A 22,982-nucleotide genomic window follows, 5' to 3' on the forward strand; every position below is an offset into this window, starting at 1 on the left:
TTTTGCAGCCTCATAGGAGGGGAATGCCTCCGTCTCAGTCATGCTTGCACAAATAATCTGATAATAATGTAGTGTTAGGCAAAATTCTCTGCACATATTTTCACTGGTCCATTATAGTTGCACATAATAGTGGGATTCGTTGTGAGATAGTCATACGTTTTTATTTCCTTGATAGACCTCACTCCCTGTACTCCTCCAAGAAAGTGCGGCAACACTGTAAAGTGGGCCACACCATAGGAAGGTGATCAGAGCCCCAATCCTGGGCTCACGACCATGTTAGTGGCAATTGAGGAATGAAGAGGAATGCTGAGATAGAAAAGATGACCTGGTACATGTGTTACCTTAGGAACCGAGCATGCTGGGAAGGAAGAGTTTATTCTATTCACTACACCAAGACTAATGGAGCTAATTGTAGGGAGTTACAGAAATAACAGTGATCAAGAATCATTTCTGGGGGCTGGGGATGTGGCTCAAGCGGTAGCATGCTTGCCTGGCATGCATGCGGCCCGGGTTTGATCCTCAGCACCACACACAAACAAAGATGTTGTGCCCGCCGATAACTAAAAAAAAAATAAATATTAAAATTCTCTCTCTCAAAAAAAAAAAAGAATCATTTCTGTCCCCGAAAGTCTTGTTGTTCAGGAGCCTGGTGCTTCCTTGCCCTGACTTTCAGCTGACCCTCTCTCCTGGTCCCACCCCGCCTCCTCTGTCTTCTGTAGGACCTCCTTCCACGTTCAACCTCCATGCATGATGGATCAGGCTTCAGATCTTGGGCCTCTCCTGCATTCACGCTCAGATCCAAGTTGACCTCATCCAGCCCTGGGCCTTGCATGAGGTTGATATGCTCTGAGCCCCTGCATTTATGCTGCCCCTGAATTCCAGACCATCCAGCCAGCCACACATTCAAACTCTCTGCTCTGTGGCTAATAGGTCTCTCAAACCTAAGGTGCGGAAATGAACACCCCCTCCCCAGCCTCTCCTCTGGTAAATAGCACCTTCACTTCTCTACTTGTTCAGGCTAAAAAGCTTGGGATCACCTGTTGAGAGCCACAGCCAAGGGGCCCTAGCAAACTTCCAGCTGTTGGCTCGCTGTGGCCCCAGCAAACTTCCAGCTGCCAGCTGATTGGCTCCTCTCTGGTGATGCTCATTGGGCTGTTTCCCCGCCCTTTCAGACCACGGAGCTGCTCATTGGGGGATTCTTTTGGCTCCGCCCACGTGGCCCAGCCAATCGGCCTCAAGAGCAGGAGGAGTGGGGCTTGAGAGGCTCTCCAGAAGCCGGTGGTGGCAGTTGGGATCTGAGGGAATTCCTGAAGGGCTCCTGTGGTACAGTGTGTGTTCTAAAAATAAAGTTCATTTCTGCTTGACAAGTGGCTTGTGAATTGTGCCCAGCCAGACTATGGCATTATTTTTAGAACACACGCTACACCACAGGAGCTCTTCAGGAATTCCCTCAGAGCCCAACTGCCACCACCGGCTTCTGGGGAGCCTCTCAACCCCCACTCCTCCCGCTCTTGAGGCCGATTGGCTGGGCCACGTGGGCGGAGCCAAAAGAATCCCCCAATGAACAGCTCCGTGGTCTGAAAGGGCGGGGAAACAGCCCAATGAGCATCACCGGAGAGGAGCCAATCAGCTGGCAGCTGGAAGTTTGCTGGGGCCACAGTGAGCCAATCAGCTGGAAGTTTGCTGGGGCCTCTGTGAGCCAATCAGCTGGAAGTTTGCTGGGGCCCCTTTGGCTGTGGCTCTCAACAATCACCCTTAAATGTTTTCTCATTCACAGTCCATCTATGAAAATATCCTGTTTCTTCAGCTTCAAAAATATCCACCCTCTGCCCACTTCTCACACTCTTCAGTTACCACCCTGGTCAAAGGTACCTTCCACTCTCTCCTGGAGTACTGAAATAGTCACCCAGCTGCCTACGTCACTCTTTACCCTCTCCATGGTATGTTCTACAGAAACTAGAGTGATATTTTTAAAAGGTGCTCTCCCCTACTTAAAAGCCCTGTGTTTTCCCTCCTCTCAGGGAAGAAACCAAAATGGTTACCATGGTAAGCAAGGCTCTCCAAGCTGGCCCCAGCTCCCTCCCAGACCTCATTCCCTACCATTCTCCCACCAGTTCACCCTGCATGAGCCATGTCACCTCCTTCCATTCCTTCTGGGTGACATGTTCTCATTAATAAGAATCCCTGATCATTCATTCAGTTTGAGAAGGCAGCTACCATCTCTCCACCAGAGCCCCAATGTTCATTTTCTTCTGGCACATGTCACATGTCACTGGACTGACTGACTATGTATGTATTTATTGTTGGACCCACTTCCTCCAGGGTGTCATCTTTATTAGTGCAAGGGCTAGGTTTTGCCCTTATGCTTTTTTTTTTCTTTTGTAGTTGTAAATGGACAGAATTTCTTTATTTGTTTACTTTTAAGCGGTGCTGAGGATGGAGCCCAGTGCCTCACACATGCTAGGCAAGCACCCTGCCCCTGAGCCACAGCCACAGCCCTGCCCTTATGCTTTCTTCCAGCACCTGGACCAATGCTGGCCACAGAGCAGCCACAGGATAAGCACCTGTGAAAGAAGCACAGGAGGGGATTTCAGTCTGGTCAATGTGATGCTACGCAGTGATGCTGAGGGAGAAGGAGGCAGGGGCACAGAGCAACCTGAGAGGTAGGACAGACCTGGAGCAGGCAAGGTGCCCGCTGCCTCTTGAAGAATGAAATCAGACTCACCCAGGTGTGTGCATGTCAGAAAAGAGCTCCCCACAGAAGGAAAGGCGTGAACAGAGACTCAGACACCCAAGAAAATGCTTTGTTACAAAAACATGAAACGGGAAGTCAAAACGGTGGCGGGAGGCAGGCAGGACGAGTCCTTGGGCGCTCAGCAAGCCCCATTTAGGAGAGACCAGACAACTCATGGTGTGGCGGGCCCCCATGCAGCTAGGCAGAAGTTCAGACGGACCAGAAGTTCAGTCCAGAATGCTCCCTCCCCTCCCCTTCCTCTCTGACCTTCTGAATGACTTCCTGGGGTTCTCTTCTCAGTAGTCTCCCCACCTCCCACCCTCAAATTGCTCCGCAGGCCACCGCTGGAATTCTCTCCCATCCTCCCTTCCTTGGATGGGTATTTCTTCTTTCTAAATACCTTAAATTCTTCCCTAGACAGCTTTAAAAAAAAATGTGGATTGTCCACTCTTCAGCCCTCCCCTCAAACTTTCCTTCTGTGCTGAGAACCTGCTTTCCTTCAGATTCTGTAAGGTCACACCTGCAGAGAAGGCTCCACCCTCCTCGGCCCCCAGGAGCAAGCCTTGGTTGGCCTAACCCAACTGAGACATCTGTCTCCCAGGTCAGTGACTGGTTTAGGACTCAGAAGAGCTGTAATTTTTTGCCAATAAAAACTATTGCAACAGTTGCTGGAGGGCTTCTGGGAAAGCCTTCTCTCCGATAAGAGGAGACCCACAGAAGACCCACCAGCTTTTGCCCTCTTTTCAGAGTCATGTCATGTACATGCAACTACTATTGTAGCAGCTGTTTTGCTACCATGAGATAGCCAGCCAAGAGGATGCCCAGCATCTCAGAGAGAAAAGATGGAAAAACCTTGAGTCCTCAATGACACATCATCCAGGATGATGAGCAACCTGGGCTCTGCCCGACCTTGGGACTTCTTGTCACGTCACATGAAAGCTTTTCCTTGTTTTTAAATAAACCATTTTAGTTGGGTGTCTTGGCACTGGCAGCTGAAGCATCCCAACTCATCTTAAGAATTTCTTTAGGTACCTTTCACTAAGGCCAATGAGCCCTCCCCCACATTCACGCTTTCCTGGTCAGCTACATATTTTCTTATTTAGTCTCCCAGGAACCTGAAAATATCTCACTCTTTTACCTTTGACCTTCTAGGTTACAGCTTTGCCCTCTTTTATAGAACCTGAGTCTAGGCCTACATTCCCTTGGACGTTATGACAAATGACCCGTGTTGGTCCCCACCTGTGCATGTCTATTCTAGGTACTAACTTGTCTTGGGTCAGTGCAAATCTGAGCTGAGCTCACGGGAGGTGTGTTCTCTGGAATGTGAACTTGTCACTGATTCAGGTATTTGTGGCATGCTTCTTACCAAAACAGTGCTGCAGTGCCCTGATTGTCAAAAACAGCTAACAGAGCCCAGCCTTCAGACCTGGGGAGGGAGAAGAGAGCAGGGGCATCCAGTGTCAGACAAAGTGAGCCCCAAAAACAGTGTGTCACTTTTGGACTTCCAAAATAACGACCCATGGTATGTGTAAGGTAGAAATGATGCTCGCACATCCCTGTAATCAAAACCAGTTGCCCTAAAATTATCATTAAGGAGCGGATATTGCACATTCCAGTTGTCAGACTACCAAGCAGAGTATAATAGGGCCCAGCGGTTATTCTAATCCAAACCTGGATTATACTTTTCTTTGCTCTTGATGTTTTGGGTTTTTGTTTTTGTTTTTGTTTTGTTTTAAAGGTATAACAGAAGACTTTGCTAATCTTATTTCACTAAAATGCAATTCTATTCTTTTAGCAGGATTCTGTCATTCAAATTAATTTCAATATAGTTCTCTGTGATGTGCATAATGATATCAGTGTCCTTGACTTTGTTCAGTGATTTTGGTAATGAATGTTCACCCAATAATGAAGACTGTCGAAGCTGGACACTCTTCATACTATATTCTGTATCACAATAAATGGAGTTAGCTAGTAGAATCATGTTCTTGAAGGCAAGTTCAAATACACAAGTAAATGTACACTTATTTTTCTTAAATTTATGTCATAGCATTACTGTAAAAGAGCTTGTCCACACATGTCATTGAAGCCCTGTTATTACCTAAGAAAAGGCTTTGGAATATAGTACTAGACTTTGGAATACACTACTGTACTGCTGGACATACACATACTAGGGTATGTCCAGCACTTTTATTAGTCTGTCTGTCTGCTGTCTATATTTTTTATAACTGGAAGTGCAGAAGGCTCTAGTAATCTCACTCCTTTCTTCTGTCACAAGCCATCATTGAACTACAAAGGCCATTCTCTCCTTAGATTATTGCCTTGGGCCTACTTCATTCTCCTTCCCCTCCACCCCATAGACATTGCTTTTGTTTAAATCATATCCTTTTATTATATGTGTTCTTAAAAAATAGCAATTTTCTTAATTTATTCCCTTTTAATTCTCATAAATGAGCTTCTGTGAAATGGTTTTTCACTTAGTACTATGTTTTAAGATGCGTCCATGTGACTCTGGGAACATAATTTGTGACTGCTGACTACTGCCTTCCTGTGCTTCCTGCCCATTTCTGTCTGTCCACTCCCAGGCACAGACACCTAAATGGCCTCTTGCTTTACACCATCACAAAGAGTGCTGTGATGAACATCCTCATACACACCCATGTACACACCTATTCAAGAATTTCTTTGTAAAGGAAACAACTGAATCACTCAGTTTGCAATGGCCCAAGTACTACACGTGTACCATTCGGAGTCTTAAGTCTTGTGGGGTGGGCCATGTTTCTGCAGTTCTGCAGAGAAGACAGCAAGGGCTTGCAGGGGTCATGTGCGGTCAAAGAGTGAGGATCCCAACAGGGGTCCATCTGTTCTCAAATCTATGTTTCTCCCACCTGCTGCCATATGCTAGTAAGATAAGTTGTTCTTTGAGATAAAATGATGATTTTATTGCACTGTTTACTATTCCTTTGTATCAATGACAGTGTCTTGCCAGAAAAATGAAGAAATTTTGTGTAAGACTTAGAGCATTAATAGGTTAACTTTATAGTTAATGAATATATTATTATTTTTCCTTACTTCACAGATCTTACGAATCTTCAAGAGTTCAGCTCACAAAAAAGGGAAGATTTTAGGTTCAAGTTTTTCTAAAATATCATTGGAAATATATAACTAGAATTAGTCTGTGAACTTTGGTAATTAGCAGGCTTATTGGCAAGATGGAGTTTTAACTGTCATCAGTGTAGCACGGAGGGCGTCTATGGTTCCTATTCATATTGCAAAATTATACCTTTTAGCAGAAGAAATCTTTCACACAGAGTCCCAATATCAGCCTTATATTCCACTGAGCTTATGCATTAGACTTTACTGTCTTCACATGTACCATGCAGATTTGGGTTCATTGAACACATTGGTCTTCCTCACAGGACTGACCATTCCCTGAGGGCAGGGAAAATATTCCCAAGAAATTATCAGTGTTCTCACATTCACCCCCCAAATCCATGTCAGTTAGAGAAATCAACATTCTGAATATTCCACAGCTTCTAGACTGATCTGTATTACCTAGTCAGTTTCATGGAAGAGGAACCCAACAGTAAACAGAAGTCCCAAGGCACATGGAGTTTTATCAGAGTTGAATGGACCCCTGAGAAGGTCCCACTCAGGTGGGGAGAGAAACCTGGGAGTGTCCTAAAAGTTGGTGAGCTTCAACTTGAATTCCCAGACAAGGAATGAATTATAGAAAACCCCTTTGCACCTTTTTGTCTGCTTCTGGGGGTAAGAAAATTCTCTGCCAAGCAAAAGGAACGTGACCTCAGGAAGCTGCTATGGGAGAGAGGTAGGGAAAGGAAGGTGCTGGAGACTTTCTGGGTTACAAGAGAGGTTTCCAAAAGAGACACAGCTCTCCAGGAAATGTGAGGAAGGGAACCTATCTCATCAGGTGATACTGACACTGAAGGACTGCTGGGGACAGAAGGTCTAGGTTAGTTCTAGGGGAGAAACATCTCCAAATGTTCCTAAGACATCAGCCTCATAAAACCCAGAAGGCAGCCATTCACAGGACTCTTGTCTTGTGACAGCTTTTTTAGTGCCCAGAAGTCAGAGCAAATCCTTTTCTCTCACTCTCTATCCTTCAAGCATTCTAAATTTTTGCTCAGTCTTAGAAATAATAGAAGTTTCCAAATGCACACCACATCACTCAAACATAAACCCTCAGACTTATATGCCCATGTGCAAAAATACACATATTAACAGACTACTGTTATAGCCATAAGAAAAAAAAAACACAGAACAAACAAAATGAAGAAATTCTTTATAACACATGGTGATTAATAAGGCCAACTGAGTGGAGATGAGATCCTTCAAGGAACCAAGAAAGGCTTCATCCTACAGCAAACATAGCCATGCATGACTAGCTCTGTTTCAAATAAGGATTATTATTAACTAGAAAATATCCACGGAGTTTCATTTTACTCAACAAATCAGAGATTTGAAATCAAGTGAGCCCGCCTCAAAAATTTTAAAATGCACATTATCAATGATATTCCAATGTGTTCATGGATTCATAAAGGAATCAACAAAAGCCACACTTATTAAAATATAAGCTTCCCCCTCATTTGGCTCACATGTCAAAGGGCCTTACTTTGCTTTTATTGGTTCCCCTTTGACAATAAGCTCAACCAGGATGAATGACAGAAATACTTCTCCTTACCTTTGCTGCTTTCTGATGGTGAAGTGGACAGCTTGGCAGGCTGGACTGGAGCTGTGTCCCTCAAGGAAATGCAAGCCTTCACTTTTTGGCCCCTCCCTTTCCATTTGTGTCCTCAGTGACTCAACTCCCCACCTGCTGGGCACAAAGCCCAGCCCTAACAGGAAGTGCTTGTCAAGGGCCCTGAGAGCCACTGTGAGGGATGGCTGGGCTCTCTGGAGAAGCTGGAAGTTCTAACCCTCTTTCTGCTTTACTAATAGGGAAACGTTGACAAACCCAGCCCTGATTCAAGAAAAATAGGCTCTTTCTAAAGAGAACCACATCGGCACATCACGTTGGCAATGCCATACTCAGAATTCCAGGGATTGCCAGTGTCCCTGTACATGACACAAAGCTACTCAACAGGAAGGATTCAGTTGTGACAGATGCTTCCCAGCCTGAGGCACATTGATCCCAAGATCTCCTGGGAGCATATATATGTTTACATGTGGCACTTCGGCAACCCCCCAGCAGGCAAATCCTGTCCCATTAAAAAGAACACAAGATTGTGTTCACCTGGAGTTATTCGGTAGTTTCCATTTAAAACCTTGGCAGGTAGAACAAGCCTCTACTACCCACAGGCTGAGATTGCAGAACTGGGGAAGAAAAACTACCGATGAGGGGTGGGGTGAGAGCTGCAGATGAGAACTCTTTGGGACGTGCAAGAGGCAGAAACAGCATCAGAAGTAAAGCCCCACTTCCCCTGGCCAGTCTGTCCACAATCCAGCTGACCCAGAAGGACACCACCTCCAGCCTTAAGCTGTGAGGGCCAACTGCACTATTTGTGATGAAGGAAAGTCCATATGGCACAGATTTTTCTCTTCTTTCTCAGCATGCAATATGTCTGCCCTCAGTCAAAACTCAACCATTCTACAAAACACAAGAACCAGAAACTTTGATCTAAAATTATGGTAATTATGGTACTAAGACCCACTGAGCCCCCAGGTTCTCATAAAAATAATTGTACAACCACATGGAACTGAAAGTGGCTCACCACCTTCCAGTCCCTTCTTTGTGTTGAGAGGAAGTATTTTCTTTTCTTTTTTTTTAGAGAGAGAGAGAATTTTAATATTTATTTTTTAGTTTTTCGGCGGACACAACATCTTTGTTTGTATGTGGTGCTGAGAATCGAACCCGGGCCGCACGCATGCCAGGTGAGTGCACTACCGCTTGAGCCACATCCCCAGCCCCAGGAAGTATTTTCTGACATGAGCCAATCCCCCAATCCCACTGGGGCATCCGTGGTTGGGGAGGTTCGAATCCTCTGTTGAAAACTGATCCTCTACCTCCTGATTTTGTTTTCATCTTTCCTGAAATCCCATAAGAAGAGACATAAATTTCTTAACTTTCTTTCTACGTAAGTATCAGGCTGATTAAAGAGACTCTTTATGTCCTTGGTCAGGATCCTGTCTCTGTTGTCCCTATTGGAGAGGCACTTACTTCTTCCCAGGTGGGAGGATGTACCTTGGCCCAGCACTCTTGCCTCTGTTTACCCTCCCATTCACTCCTCCTCCCCTAAGGTCCTAACCTGGATTCCTTGGAAGAAGACCCATAGACAGAGTCTTACATTCGGGTCATGTATTTGGAACATGATCATAAGGAATAGAAGTAGGAGAGAAAGAGGTGGAACAGGGAAGGAGGGAAGGCTACTGCCATGATTGTGCTTAAGTTAGGCTCTGGCACCTGGGCCTTCAGACCTTCCAAGGAACCTTGCTTTCCACCCAGGAGGAAAACAGGGAAAGCAGTTCTCTATTGGCTTTCGTCCCCATGGGTCCAGGAGGGCTCCACAGGTGCTGTGGGCTGGAGCCACACTTTATTAGTAATTTAAAGTGAGAATGACACTTTCAAGGGTATTTTGCTGTGGCTTGCAAAGTCGACACCTCTCAGGCCTCCAGATTCTTGGATTGTGATCTCCACAACCCACTTCCATTTTTTGCAAAAGTTTCATCATTTACTGGCAAGACATAAAAAAATAAAATTAAATTAAATTAAATTAAAATAAAAACAGGACTTTCTCAATGAAACACTTCAACTTTTACTTTCCCATGCATAAGGCAATTCTTTTAAAGTAAGTCATATGATATAAAACTAATAATTTTTTTAAATACCTAGAGCACTTTCCATTCAGTCAGACAAGCCTTTGACAAAGAACTATATGTGAAAAAAAAAAGAAAGAAAATGTGTAAGGCACATATCCAAGAAAAATAATCAACAATGTCATTGTTATATTTTCCAGAATGAAGAGAGAGAGAGCCCTTTAACAATAAGGAACCTTTCTATGTCCCTGAAGGGTGGATGCTTCCAGTCTCAAGTGGGCCTCCTTACCTCGTCTTTACACTTGGAAATTTTTCTCAGGCAAGTCAAGAGGGACCCCCTACTAAAAGATAAACTGAAAGAGAACTAAGCACATAAAAATAGGCTGTAAAGTTCATCAATAAACTCTATTAAGAAGTAAACAAGGGGCTGGGGTTTTGGCTCAGTGGTAGAGCACTTGCCTAGCATGTGCGAGGCTCTGGGTTCAATTCTCAGCACTGCATATAAATAAATGAATAAAATAAAGGTCCATCAACATCTAAAAAAAATTTTTTAAGAAGTAAACAAGCCATAGACTGGAAGAAGATATTCACAATGCAGATTTAAAAATGGTATTTGTGTGCAGAATATACAAAAAAAATGCAACTCAAAAAGTTACAGATACAGAAATAGGCAAATATCTTGTACAGGAAATTCACTGAAGAACACGTGGATGGCCAATAAGCACACAGGGTGCTCAATGCCATTAGTCATTAGAGTACCTTGAACTAAAACCACAGGGACACATAACATCACACCCATGATAAAAAGCCAGTGACACAGTGACCAACCCAAACTGACAGGGTTGTGGAGCAACCAGAACTCTCCTACAAGGTTTGATATGTATTTACCCTAAGATCTAGAAATACCTCCAAAGCACTTCTCTAAGACAATTGAAATTATGCCCACTATAAGTCTTTTAGAAGAACATCAGTAGAACTCTAAACATAAGAGCCACCCTGGGTGCCCACCAAGAGGAAAAACCATGAAGAAACCACATTGCACCATGTGGTGAAGCACTACTCAGCCTCAAAAAAGGACAAAACACAAACACACACAGTACAGATGAAGCTCAAATGCATCACACTGAGTTACAAAAAAAGACACAAACTTTTTAGCAAAACCATCATAAAATAACAATTCATGAATAGTTATCTTTGGGGAGGATTGGCTAAGAAAGGATGAAAAGGAACTTTCTGGAACAACAGAAATGCCTCATTTCTTGACAGGAGTATGGCTTCCCTGGGTCCAGAATGACCTGACGTGTTTGAGCATTTCACTATATGTAAAGAATACATCAACAATAGTGTTCTATTTTAAATCAAACTTTTTATTTTAAGATAATTGTGGATTCACTCATAGGTTTATAAGACATAATACAGTGATCCTGTGTACTCCTGTGTGTTTCTCAAGGGTAGCATCTCATAAAGTTATTTTACAACTCTCAACCAGGATATTGACATTAACAAAGTCAAGAGACAAAATATTTCCTCTTCCACCCTCTGGTAGCCACTCCCACTCCTCCACCCTACCTTCTTAGAGCCTGGCATCCACTAATCAATCTGAATCAATCTGATTTCCATTCTTTTAACTTTGTCATTTCAATAATGTCAAATAAATAGAATTGTGCTGTATGTAACCTCTGGGGTTTGGCTTCTTTTTCCCTGACCATGATTTTCTGGAAATGCATCCAGGTTGCTGCATATATTATTGCATCCCTTTTTAAGTCTGAGTGTTATCCCATAGTATGGATAGAGCACAGAATATTTAACCATTTTCTGACTGAATGATATCTGGGTTGTCTACACTTTGTGGGTCTTACAAATGAAGATGGGTCATATGGTCATTGAATTTTTTTTAAGAAACTGCCAAATCCTTTTCTAAGAATACCTGTACCATTTTGTATTCCACCACTAATGAGCAAGTGACACAGTTCATATCCTTGCCTAGCATTTGGGACTGTCACTATGCTTAAATTTTTGCCATTTTGATGGGTGAGTAGGGATAGCTAACTGTAGTTTTCGTTTGAATCCCTAATAGATAATGAAATTTTTCATGTGATTATTTGCTATTTTTCACAACTTCTTTGCTGAAATGTCTCTTCATGACTTTTTGAGTCATTTGCTAATTGAATTATTGCATGATGTTGATATTTTAGAAGACTTTCAATATTCTTTATGACTTGTCCTTTGTCAGATACCCTGTAGTTTTATCTTCTGCTCAAGGTCTTCTACATAGAAAAGGCTTTTAATTTTGGTATGGTCCAATTTATCAATTTTTTCTTCCATCCCTCAAGTTTTTGGTGTCAAGCCTAAGAATTCTTTGCCTAGCCTTAGTTCCCAAAGATCTTTTCCTATCTTTTTGTTGATGAAAGTTTGATAGTTTTATATTTGCACCTAAGTCTGTGGTCCATTTTGAGTTCATCGTGAATGAGGTGTGAAGTTTAGATCAAGTTTTCACTGTTGGTGTGTTTGTTGGTGCACTGAGTTTTAGGGAAGACCATTTGCTTATTTTCCTATAGATTCCGACTCCTCCGGCCCCATGGGTTAGAAAAGCCATCCTTCCTCCATGAGTTGCTTTTGTACCTCTGTCACTAATCTGCTGAGCATATCCCTGTGGCTCTATTCTGCGTTTTCCATTCTGCTTCATTCTGCCAACACCACGGTCTTGACCACGTCTGTAAATAAGGCTTGAAATGAAGTTGACCAATCTTTCTACTGTAGTCTTCCTTTTCAAAATAATTATTTTAAAAGACATTTTCAAGTGGTGTTAAGCTTACAGTTGTTTTTAAAATACTATAATAATAGTTTGGGGGTGGACAGAGTTTATAAACTAAGAGAAAGTTACCACGCCTTAATGACACCTTCAAGGAGCTTTATGAACTTTACAACACCTCCCTCTGCCCACACTAAAGATGACTTCCAATATTTCTTGTAGAACTTCCTCATCACCACAGCCATGAACAGAAGTAGGTTCCTGTGGTTCTATAATAGTTTCATGCATATAAATTACTTTTCTGACATAGTGGCCTCTTTTTAAATTTTAATTAATTAATTTATTCTAATTAGGTATGTATGACAGCAGAATGCATTTTGATTCATTGTACACAATTGGATATGTGCAGTCATACATGTACCTAGGGTAATGATGTTCATCTCATTCTACCATCTCTCCTGACCCATAACCCTTCACTCCCCTACCTCCCCTTTGCCCAGTCACAGTTTCTCCATTTTTCCATGGTGGCCTCTTATATTGGTGGTCCCCAAAGAACTTCTCAATATTCACACTTTGTGTAGTCTACTCCCCTGTTGACTGATTTTAGTATTAAAATACACCAAAAATCAAGTTTTATTAATATGCAAAATTCATTGCTTTCTTATATACAAAAAAAATGAACACATGGAATTCAAAATTTAAAATATAGAACTGTTTATATTAGCCACAAAAATATGTGTAAATCAAGCAAAGACAAGGAATACTGCAAAATTGTGATGAGAGGACTCAAAAATGATCAAAATAAATGGAGAGATATTTCATGTTCTTGGTTTAAAATAGTCAATGATATTAAAATGTTAGTTCTTTCCAGTTTGATCTACAGATTCAATACATACACAACAAAATTCCAGAAAATTACATTGTGTATATCTGCAATCTGATTCTAAAATTTGTATGGAAAAACAAAAGTCCCAAAATAACCAATATTAAAGGAAAATATTAGTCTTTATTGGTAGAGAACTGATACTCAACTTTACAATTGACCGTACAGCTATAGTAATCCATACAATATATTATTGATGAGAGAAAGGGCAAATGAATCAATGGGGTAGAAAAAAGAGCCCAGAAGTAGATCTACACCAGTAGAGTCCACAGATCTTTAACAAAGGAACGAGGCAGCTCAAATGGAGAATGGATATTCTTCTTAACAAATTATGCTCCATACCAAAAAAATCATTCTACATACTAACCCTACACTTTAAATAAAAATTACTCAAAATTAATCATAGTCTTAACTTAAAATGCAAAGTTGTAAAATTTCTAGAGAAAACCTAGGAGAAAATCTATGCAACTTCTGGTTTCATGATGAGATTTTTAGACTCAACACCAAAAGCATGATCTAAGAAAGAAAAAAAAATGATGGTAGGCTTAATTAGAATCAGAAACTTCTATGCTACAAAAGACACTGTTCAGAGAACAAGCAGGTGATCCCACAGACTAGGAAAAAAAATATTTGCAAAACACTCATCTAATAAAGGATTTGTAGCCAACATATACAAAGAACTCTTAAAATTCAATAATAAGAAAACAAACAACTCAATTAAAAAGTGGGCAAAAAGTCTGGACACTCTACCAAAGAAAATATATAAATGGCAAATAAGCACATTAAAAGATACTTAGCATCACACATCACGACAAAATTGCAAATTAAGATACTGATAAGATACCCATCTAGTAGAATGGCTAAAATTCAAAGCACTGACAATGTCAAATGCTGCTGAGCATATGGAGCAACAAGAACTCTCAGTCACTGTGCCAGGAATTCACACTGCATCTGTCACTTTGGAGGACAGTTTGGCAACTTCATAACAAAACTAAATACAGTCTTATCATTCAACCCAAAAATCATATTCCCAATTTCTTTTCCTAAATGAATAGAAAACTTATGTGCATACAAACACCTGCACACACGTTTACGGAAGATTTTTCATAATGGTCAATAATTGGAAGCACTGAAAATGTCCTTTAATTTGCAGACAGATAAACAAACTGTGAGACATCCCCACAGTGGAATATTAATCAGCACTAAAATCAGTGAGCTGTCAAACTATGAAAAGACATAGAAAAACCTAAATGTATCTTGTTAAGTAAAGTCACTCTGAGAAAGCTACATGCAGGACAAAACTATGGAGCCAGTAAAAGACAAGTGGTTTCTAGGACCTCAGGGAATGGAAGGGGATTGGGAAGGGTTGGACAGGTGGAGTACAGGGGACTTTTGAAGCCATGGGAGTTTTCTATGTGACACTGTAATGGTGAATACATGACGTTGTGCATTTGTTAAAGCACATAAAACTGCAATACAAAGAGTGAAACCTAATGTAAACTATGGAATTAATTAATGATATATCCATGTTGGTCCATCAAATGTAACAAAAGTACCACATTAATACAAGATCTTGTTAAAAGGAGCAGATACGGTGGTGAGTGGGAGACAGAGTCTAGGGGGAGCTGCCTGTGTTTTTTCTGCTCCATTTTTCTATAAATCTAAAACAACTATCAAAAATAATCTACTAATTTAAAAAATGATGATGATGAACTTGTTTCAGCCCTACGTTTTAAGTAAACCTAATGACTTCAACTCATGCTCTTAGGAGCCTATAGCCACTATGTAAAAATCCCACTCGACTACGTTCCTGGAGAGATCATGTGAAGAGATGTGAAGAGACCCCTTGGATTGTCCACTAGAAAGGATGAGGCCTGGCAATAGAAACAACCGTGCTAACAGAGAGATCCATGGCCCAGACATGTGAGTGAAGGAGTCTTCTTGGACTTCCCAACCTCATCAGATATCATATGGAACAGAAACAAGGCCCTCCCACTGTGATGCCTGAATTCTTGACCCACAGAATTGGAAGTGAATAAAATGGTTGTTGTGTTAAACACGCTTTGTTTTGTGATGTTTTTTGTTATAAACAATGTGTTGGTCAGCTTTCTGTTACTATAACAAAATATCTGAGATAATCAACTTTAAAAGAAGAAATGTTCACTTTGGCTCACAGCCCAGAGATTCTAGTCCATAATCAGTAGGCCCTGATGCTTTTGACCTCTGGTGAGGCAGTATATCATGGCAGAAGGCATGCAGTAGAGCAACCTGCTCACCTCATGACAGCCAGAAACCAAAGACAGAAGAAGGGCCAGGGTTCCCATTTCCCCTTCAAGGGCACAACACCTATAATTTACACCAAGTAAATTAAAAGCTGTTCAAGAAAAGATAATATTTTATTTTCCTTCTCCTCCCTGTAATGTCCAGGTCTGTGAAATGGAAAGTGTGATTCTGCAGAAGGCAGTCCTGCTGGTGAAGGCATGCTGACTGCGTTTCACTGTTCTATCAGGATCTCAGCTGCAGGCACCAGGAGGGGTGCACCCAGTTCAGATAAGTACTTATACTATCCTTCAACTGGGAAGACAAGGATTAGCTGATCCCACCCTGAGGAATGAGCATGTTTAGTGGGTGAACTGAACTCTTCACAACAAAGGAAGAGTGATACTTATAGTGACCATTTCTAATTCTTCCTCACTAGGAACTCATCCAAAGCCTTAGCTGGGTGTTCTACCAACACTTACTGAGCACCTCCTACATAATGGGTACTGGTCTAGCACGGTGCATACAGCGGGGGAATTCAGTAAGTCCCTGCCAGGGGCTCTTTTCTGTAGAGATCATGTGGGAATTGGTGAGCTGGGCCATCAGGACCAACTGAGCTTATGCCAACTTTGCAAATCCTGCTTTCCTATGGGTCCAGAAGACACCTGATGCTGTTGTTACAAAAATGAATAAATTATAAAGAGAGTACTAGAGAAACATTATCACTCATGAATACAGAAAATTCTAAATCTCCATCTGCAGTTTGAACTTTGATACGGCATCTATATCAAGTGTGCTGAAGCTGAGCTCTTTCCCCACAGCTGCCAATGTCCCAGGAAACACTCCTGCCACCTTCAAACCCTGAAGCTTCTGTACAGTCTCTGCTCAGCTGCTTTTTGTCCACATCTTGGCTTGAATAGTGGGAGGCTGGGTCTGGACTGAAATGGAAAGTCCAGAGTGCCCAAACCATGCCTCTCTGATCTTCCTGTGAGCCCTAGTAAGCCCCTCGTCTGAAGGCCACTAACCTGGAGCTTTAGAACATTCTTGCTGGTTCAATTTATTAGGGCTAATTTGCTTCCTGAGTTTCTCAGTCTTTCAAAAATTCATTACCTCCTCCCGATTCTCACACCACTCTCTGTTCCCATGCTCCTGAAGACTGCCTTCCACAGTGTTTGTGTTAGTGGGATGGGGAGGGAGGCAGAATTCAGCCTGTCAAATAAAGGCCTATCCAAAGAAAGGTGCTGGTGTTGTTTGAGCTCTTCTTCTTGTGTACCCAGTGGGGCCGAGAGCAGGAAATAGCAGGACATGTTTCTGTTACTTGAGATTTGTATACAATAGAGTCTTAACCAGAGAACAGAGAAAGACATAGAGAGAGGGGAAGGGTGGAAGGAAGGAAAGAAGAGAAAGAGAAATGGAAAGAAGGAAGAGGGAGAGTCCCGATTAGGGGAAAAATAGGTTCCTTTGAGGGGCAGAATTCAGATCCAGTTTCAGTGACACAGAGAAGTACTGTAATTTAATTAATGGGCTCTTTTATTTTAGAGAGATAAATATAAAATATTTAATATATCTACCTATAAAATAAGATTTAGGCAGAGTATTGATTTAATCAAGATGAGGACAGAAAAATAGGATGCCAAGGAAAGAAGAGTAGAAGGTGCTAGAACCAACATGGTGGGTGCCAAGTGGAGGATAAAGAGGCGTGGGGTGTGGGGAGGGTGAGGAGGGACAAGCAGGAAAGGAAGATGCCGGAGCCAAAGGAAGGAGAAAAGGAGAAGCAGACCACAGACCACAGACCCCAGCAGGGATCTGGGAGTAGAGTCCATGTCCCTCCACTGTCTGGTTCACCTCAGACTTCACTACTCCCTCCCCCGGGGCAGTCTTGGGGAACCCTCCCAGCCTGGTTTTCCTCAGTGGCAAGTCTAGGAGGTTTGATGCAACCCTTTCTGATGTCCCTTCTCTGTCTTGCTTGGCCCCTTCTCTCAGGCCTACAGCTGACCCCATGCAGGGCCATGGCTGGCCACACCCCCTGAAGAACTTTAGCTGCTGTGGTTTTGCTAGATCATTATCCACACTATATTTTCCCTCCTTGAAGTGTACGCTGTAATTGAATTCAGGTTTACTGCTTATTTTGCCTTCGAGTCCTATGGTTCTGGAACCAAGGGCTGTCTGATTACCTGCTTCTCACAGCAGAGTCCAGGCCCAGAGCCTCTGAAAGGAGACACTGTGCTCTTAACCAAGCAAAATCTACAAAGTGTGGAATTGCAAGATTCTGTAACTGTCCCAGGCACAGTGTTGGAAGATTGATCTGTTGCCTACCTGATTGCTTCACAAGGAGGAGACAAGCTAGAATTTCTTCTTCCATTTACCCAGCACAATGAACAGAGACAAGACAAGGGCATTTGTAGCTCAGGTTTGCACAAGTTATTAGAGAACAAAAGCTTGCAGATTAACTGGAGCTTGCTCAAGGAGGCCAAGGAGTGCCAAGGCCTTGGGATTCATGGTGTTGAAACAATGGTGCCACATTTCCTGGGCAGATTTACAGAGTCAATGCCAATGTCTTGCCCATTGAGCCTAAACACATTCAATGCCTTGGCCTCTCAAGTTACTTATTTACATTATTTAATGGGAATGTATTGGCAGATATTGCTGAAAAAAATGGCTTAGAAGCACCAAGGGTGAATCTGTCTTATTGGTTGTTCTTACTCTTTTACAGGATGCAATACTGGCACTGAGTAAGTGTGCAAGGATACAATTTGTTAGTGACAACGAACAAATAAATAAGTTATTAATGAGTAAATGATCCAATTGCGGTTCCAGTGCACATGGATGTACCCAATCTGGTCTCTCCTTCCCATCTTCCCCAACCCTAATTGCCTTGACTGCTAAGAGAAATTTCTGGAGGAATCCTGGCCTATCCTTCTCACTTGGCAAAGTGGAAAATAATGGATTCTAGTTTGCTGAAGGAGTCCAAAGTTCATTTAGGGCAGACTACTCATCTTACAGAAGGAAGAACTGGAAACTTAGGGTTAACTAAATGCAAAATGTTGGTTAGGGACTGAGCTAAGCCTGGAGCCAGCTCATACCTGGTCTCCACACCAGACCCACTTGGTCTCTTACCTTGGTATCTGAACCTTCTTTCTTTCAACAGTTGCCTGTGTCCAACCAAACAAGCCCTGTAGGAAATTTTGAGGGTATTCTTTCTCATTTAAAACTTTAACACCCAAAAAAGCAAAGAAAACTTCTTATGTTGTTGTATATTTAATACTTGAAAGTGAAAGAGAGACAAGATGGGGTGGACTTGTTTCTCCCCAATCCTGATGCTAAGTACAAATATGAGACCCAGAAATCACACAAGTAACAGCCAAGGGCAGACTCTGCAGAGAAAAAGCCAGCTGGCTTGTGCCCCCTGCCCTGGAGGAACCACCCAGCAGCAGAGCGTCTTATATCCTCTCACCCACCAGAAGGAGGGACCCACACCCTGCCCTCCCTACAAAAGAACTCAATCCAGGTAGGCTCGCTCCTCCCTCCTCTCCTAATGGAGCAGGAGCCCCTCTGACAACACAGGTGAGCTCCTGGCATGGGAGCCATTGGTAGCTCTGCAAATAATAACCAGCCAGGGATGTGCTTGCTTGCTTCTCCTGAGACTCAACTCCTCCTTGGAGAGGTACTAGGTAGCCAGGTAGCTACCTGGTAGCAAGGAAGACCATGGGAAGGAGCTAAAAGTATACCACTCTGGCATATCGACTTTTACATTAAAGGTACTTGAAAAAGAGTAGAAACAAAAAGACCATTCTGACCCTCATGCTCTTTCTTAAAAGCAGGAGATGAAATTCTCATGTAAAAGACAGATGCCCTGTAGAAAAAGCAATAGCATCCTTGACCTCAAGGGTGAGACACCGCAACCAAAGTAACTCTGTACAGACCCTGTTAAAACAACTCTGTTAAGCCTCTGCAGGTTTGGGGTTTTTGTTTTTTTGTTTTTGTTTTTTTTCTTTTGCTTCTTTGCAACCTACCATTCTTTGCTCAATGCGACATATCAGTAACTACCTCGACCTGCTTCTTTGGGTCCTGGTTTCTCTATGAGGGCTGCCCTGCCTGGTAAAGCTTGCAGTAGATAAATGCATATGCTTTTCTCCTGTTCATCTGTCTTATGTCAATTTGATTCTCAGACCCAACCAGGACCCTAATTAGATGAAGATGGAGTTTTGCTGCCCCTGCACAAGGAGTAGTATGAAGTGATAAAAGGAAAAGATTACTGGTGCCTGCAACAGTTGAGATGAACCTTGGGGAAACAATGCTTGGTGAAAATGCCCGACCTGAAAGGCCACATATGGAATGATCCATCCATCAATTTATATAACGTTGATGACATGGCAAAATCATAGAAATAGAAAATAGACTAATGGATGCCAGAGGTTAGGGACAGTGGGAAGGAGAAGAAGAGCAAAGTCGTTATAAGGAAATATAAAATCTCCTTATGGTGATGTAAAAAAACGGCTCTGTCTTCACATCCTGATGGATATTCAAACCTGTTCTTGATGAATTTTTGCAGAGAATGAAACGTATATACACTACATACAGATGCACATGAATACACATAAAATTAAATAAGGTTGGTAGGTTGTATCAATGCCAACGTCCTGATTGTACATCTTTCCTACCCCCATACCCTCTCCCAACCCCTCCGTCCCTTTGCCCCATCAAAGTTCCTCCATTTTTCCCATGCCTCCCCATTATGGATCAGAATCCACTTATCACAGAGAACATTTGGCCTTTGGCTTTTCTTGCACCCAAACCTAAACCCTTTCTGCTGTTAGAAAATTTCAAAGGAAGTAACTGACAAACTTCTTCCTGCCTGAAACTCAAAGGATCAGGACAATTTCAGGACACTCAGATTCTATGAACTTATACTATCCTAGGCCAGCCTTTCAATCTTTTGGCTTAAAGATTTTTCTTCGAGAAAATGCATTTCCTCTGGATTCAATAGCTTTAAAAAGAGGATGAGAAGGACAAGCCCCAGAAATTTTCTGGCTGTGGGATATAGATCATCTTGACTTACCTCTGCTCTGGATTTGACCATCTACTGGGTAAAAGATATGAAGTTTCATGCAACTAAGCACCGTTGCCCTCAACCATTGCTGGTTCTCATAAGGGAGAGCGGTGAATAGGTTCTGCTACCTTCTGCTGACCTTCCTCTTCCCTCTTTCCCTCAGTCCTCTCTTTCATGATCATCCATCTCTATGCACCCTGCTATCCAGGATTTGGGGTTCCTTGTAGTTTCAATCATGACTATTTAATCATGACATCAATAATGTTTTATGTATTTAATAAATAAATCTTACATAATCAAAATTTTATTAACTCTAATTCTATTAATTATCTTAATAAAAATATGGTTATCTAAAGTTGTTGGAGAGTGGACTCTTTTGTCTGTTTTGTTCACTGATTTTTTTGTTTGTTCTGTTTCTTAATTCAACATTTCATAGCCTAAGGAAATTGCCACTCAAGGGTTTAGTTTTTTGGATTTGTAAGCTCATCATCAAGGGAGAATTCTGTGCAGACCAGTTCCCCCAGCCCAGGGCAGCTTTGTGTTTTCTTTTCCCACAAACTCTAGGCATTTTTATATCACTTTTTTTATATCAGTTTCTAAGCAAGGTGATTCTCAAATTAATCCACTAATATAAATTCAAGCCTATAGAATAGCAGGTCAATAGTAAGAATTTGCTATTGATTATTACTGTTATGCAGAACTTCAACATAGTTATGCTTCCTTTAAGTCTCTTTTCAATATAGTTGAATTATTTTCCTAATTCAACATTTCATCACTTGTCGTTGCCCATTAGGGGCTCCAGTTTGATGCAGTTTCTCAGTTCCAACAGTTTTGAGGTTTGGTGTAGTATCCAAATGCAATATCACAGTTAATTGCCTATAAATATTTTCCAATTATACATGTTTGTGTGAGACCAGAGTTTCTTCATGTACTTTGATCTAAACAACATACAGTAATAGAGTAAATATGTGTGTAGATATGTAAATCTAGGTAGACATCAGTTATACTGTCAGACTTGAAAGAGATTTGTAAAAATGAAAATATAAATGCCTCTTTTACCACTATTTGGGGTGGGGTAATTGGAAAACAGGTTCGTGAATGAAAAATTTATATTAGCATGCAATGGTTGCATTGTTACTTTAATGTTAAGATATTATTTATATATTTAAGGAGGGGGGTTTTTGGCTTAAATTTCTAATACAATGAATATCATTAGAGAAACGCACAAAAACAAAAGTTCTTCAAGACCCTTAATTCTGACGAGTGTGAAGGAATCCTGGGCCACAGTGCCTGGCACCAATGCACTGGACATGTCTTCCATTTCACATGTGTGTCACTCCCTCCTGGTATCCCATCCCTTCTCACCTTTCTCAGTGAACTACTCCAGCTCCTTTTCCTCTTTCCACCACTGACTTCATCTCAGTTTTTAACCTTCCCCCCACCACCATTATTATATCATGCCCTCCCTCCAACATTCACATTATTTTAACAACTTCCTGAATGAGCGACACCCAAATCGGATTACATCACCAGACTCTACCTGTAAAACCAGCCATCTGCACCTTTGATGTGTCCTCGAAAGCCAAATTCAAATATTCCCACCTGAGTGTGCCAAAATGGTGCCATCATTAAATTCTGCCACCTAAGTCAGAAATTTGTGAGTCATCAAATTTCTCTCTTTCTTCTACCACCTCTGTCAATAACCAAGACCTGAAACTTTTCCTTCTTACATATTTCTGGAATTTCTCTTCTTATCCATCTTTCCATCTATCATATTTCTTTCAAATTTCTTGCCATAGATTACTACAAACCCTCCTAATGGGCTTCTTGCTGTTAATCCTTCAATCTTCAAAAAATCCACAGTTATCATTCTGAAATATAAATGCATTCATGCTACCTGCTGCTTCAAACACTTCAATAGCTCCCAGGACCTCAGCATAAAAACTAAAACAAAGGAAAAAACATATAAAAAACCCTCAGGCTTTTTCCGGCATGACTCAGAAGGTCTTTGTCACTGGGCAATTTTTCCTTCCCAATCTTTCAATCTCATCTTCTACTTGAGTGTCTCTTCCTGTATTTTGATTTTGCTCTAAGAAATTGGAATCATTTTCTTTAACGAAACAGAATTATCTATTTTTCTCTAACCACAACTTTCATCTTTTCTTCCTGCTCTGTGAGGCACCTCCCTCCCAGACTTACCACTTACCAAATTCCTATTCATCTTTGAAATTCTGAATAAGAAGTATCCTCTCTTCTTCCCAAGAGTCATTTGACTTGCACCAGCACCAATGCCTGGCTTCTTTACTTGTGCTGTAGTTATGCAAAATGTTACTATTTGGGGGGAAACTGGTGGAAGAGAACAGAGAACCTCCTTCTACAGGTTTTGGCAACTTCCTGCACATCTGTATTTCAAAGTTGTAAAAAGGTGCTGTATGTTCATCTTTCATTTCATCACACAAAGTATTAAAAAATGTATACACAAAAGTTGAGCTTTAATAAAGCTCAGATTTTACACCTCCTTCAAGGACACTCA

At 41.7% G+C, this 22,982-nt stretch overlaps 1 protein-coding gene across 1 annotated transcript in view; it reads right to left on the reverse strand.

Annotated features, from left to right (window-relative positions):
• Serpinb11 (serpin family B member 11) overlaps nt 1-22,740 on the reverse strand; it is a 36,274-nt gene extending 13,534 nt beyond the window's left edge. Inside the window, exon 1 of the mRNA XM_034636315.2 lies at nt 22,656-22,740. Within this exon, the coding sequence (XP_034492206.2) occupies nt 22,656-22,718 (63 nt within the window). The 5' untranslated portion in view covers nt 22,719-22,740. The remainder of the gene's footprint in view (nt 1-22,655) is intronic.
• Between the last annotated feature and the right edge of the window lie 242 nt (nt 22,741-22,982).

The sequence above is a fragment of the Marmota flaviventris genome, chromosome 16 (genome assembly GCF_047511675.1).
Source record: "Marmota flaviventris isolate mMarFla1 chromosome 16, mMarFla1.hap1, whole genome shotgun sequence".
NCBI classification, from domain to species: Eukaryota; Metazoa; Chordata; class Mammalia; order Rodentia; family Sciuridae; genus Marmota; species Marmota flaviventris.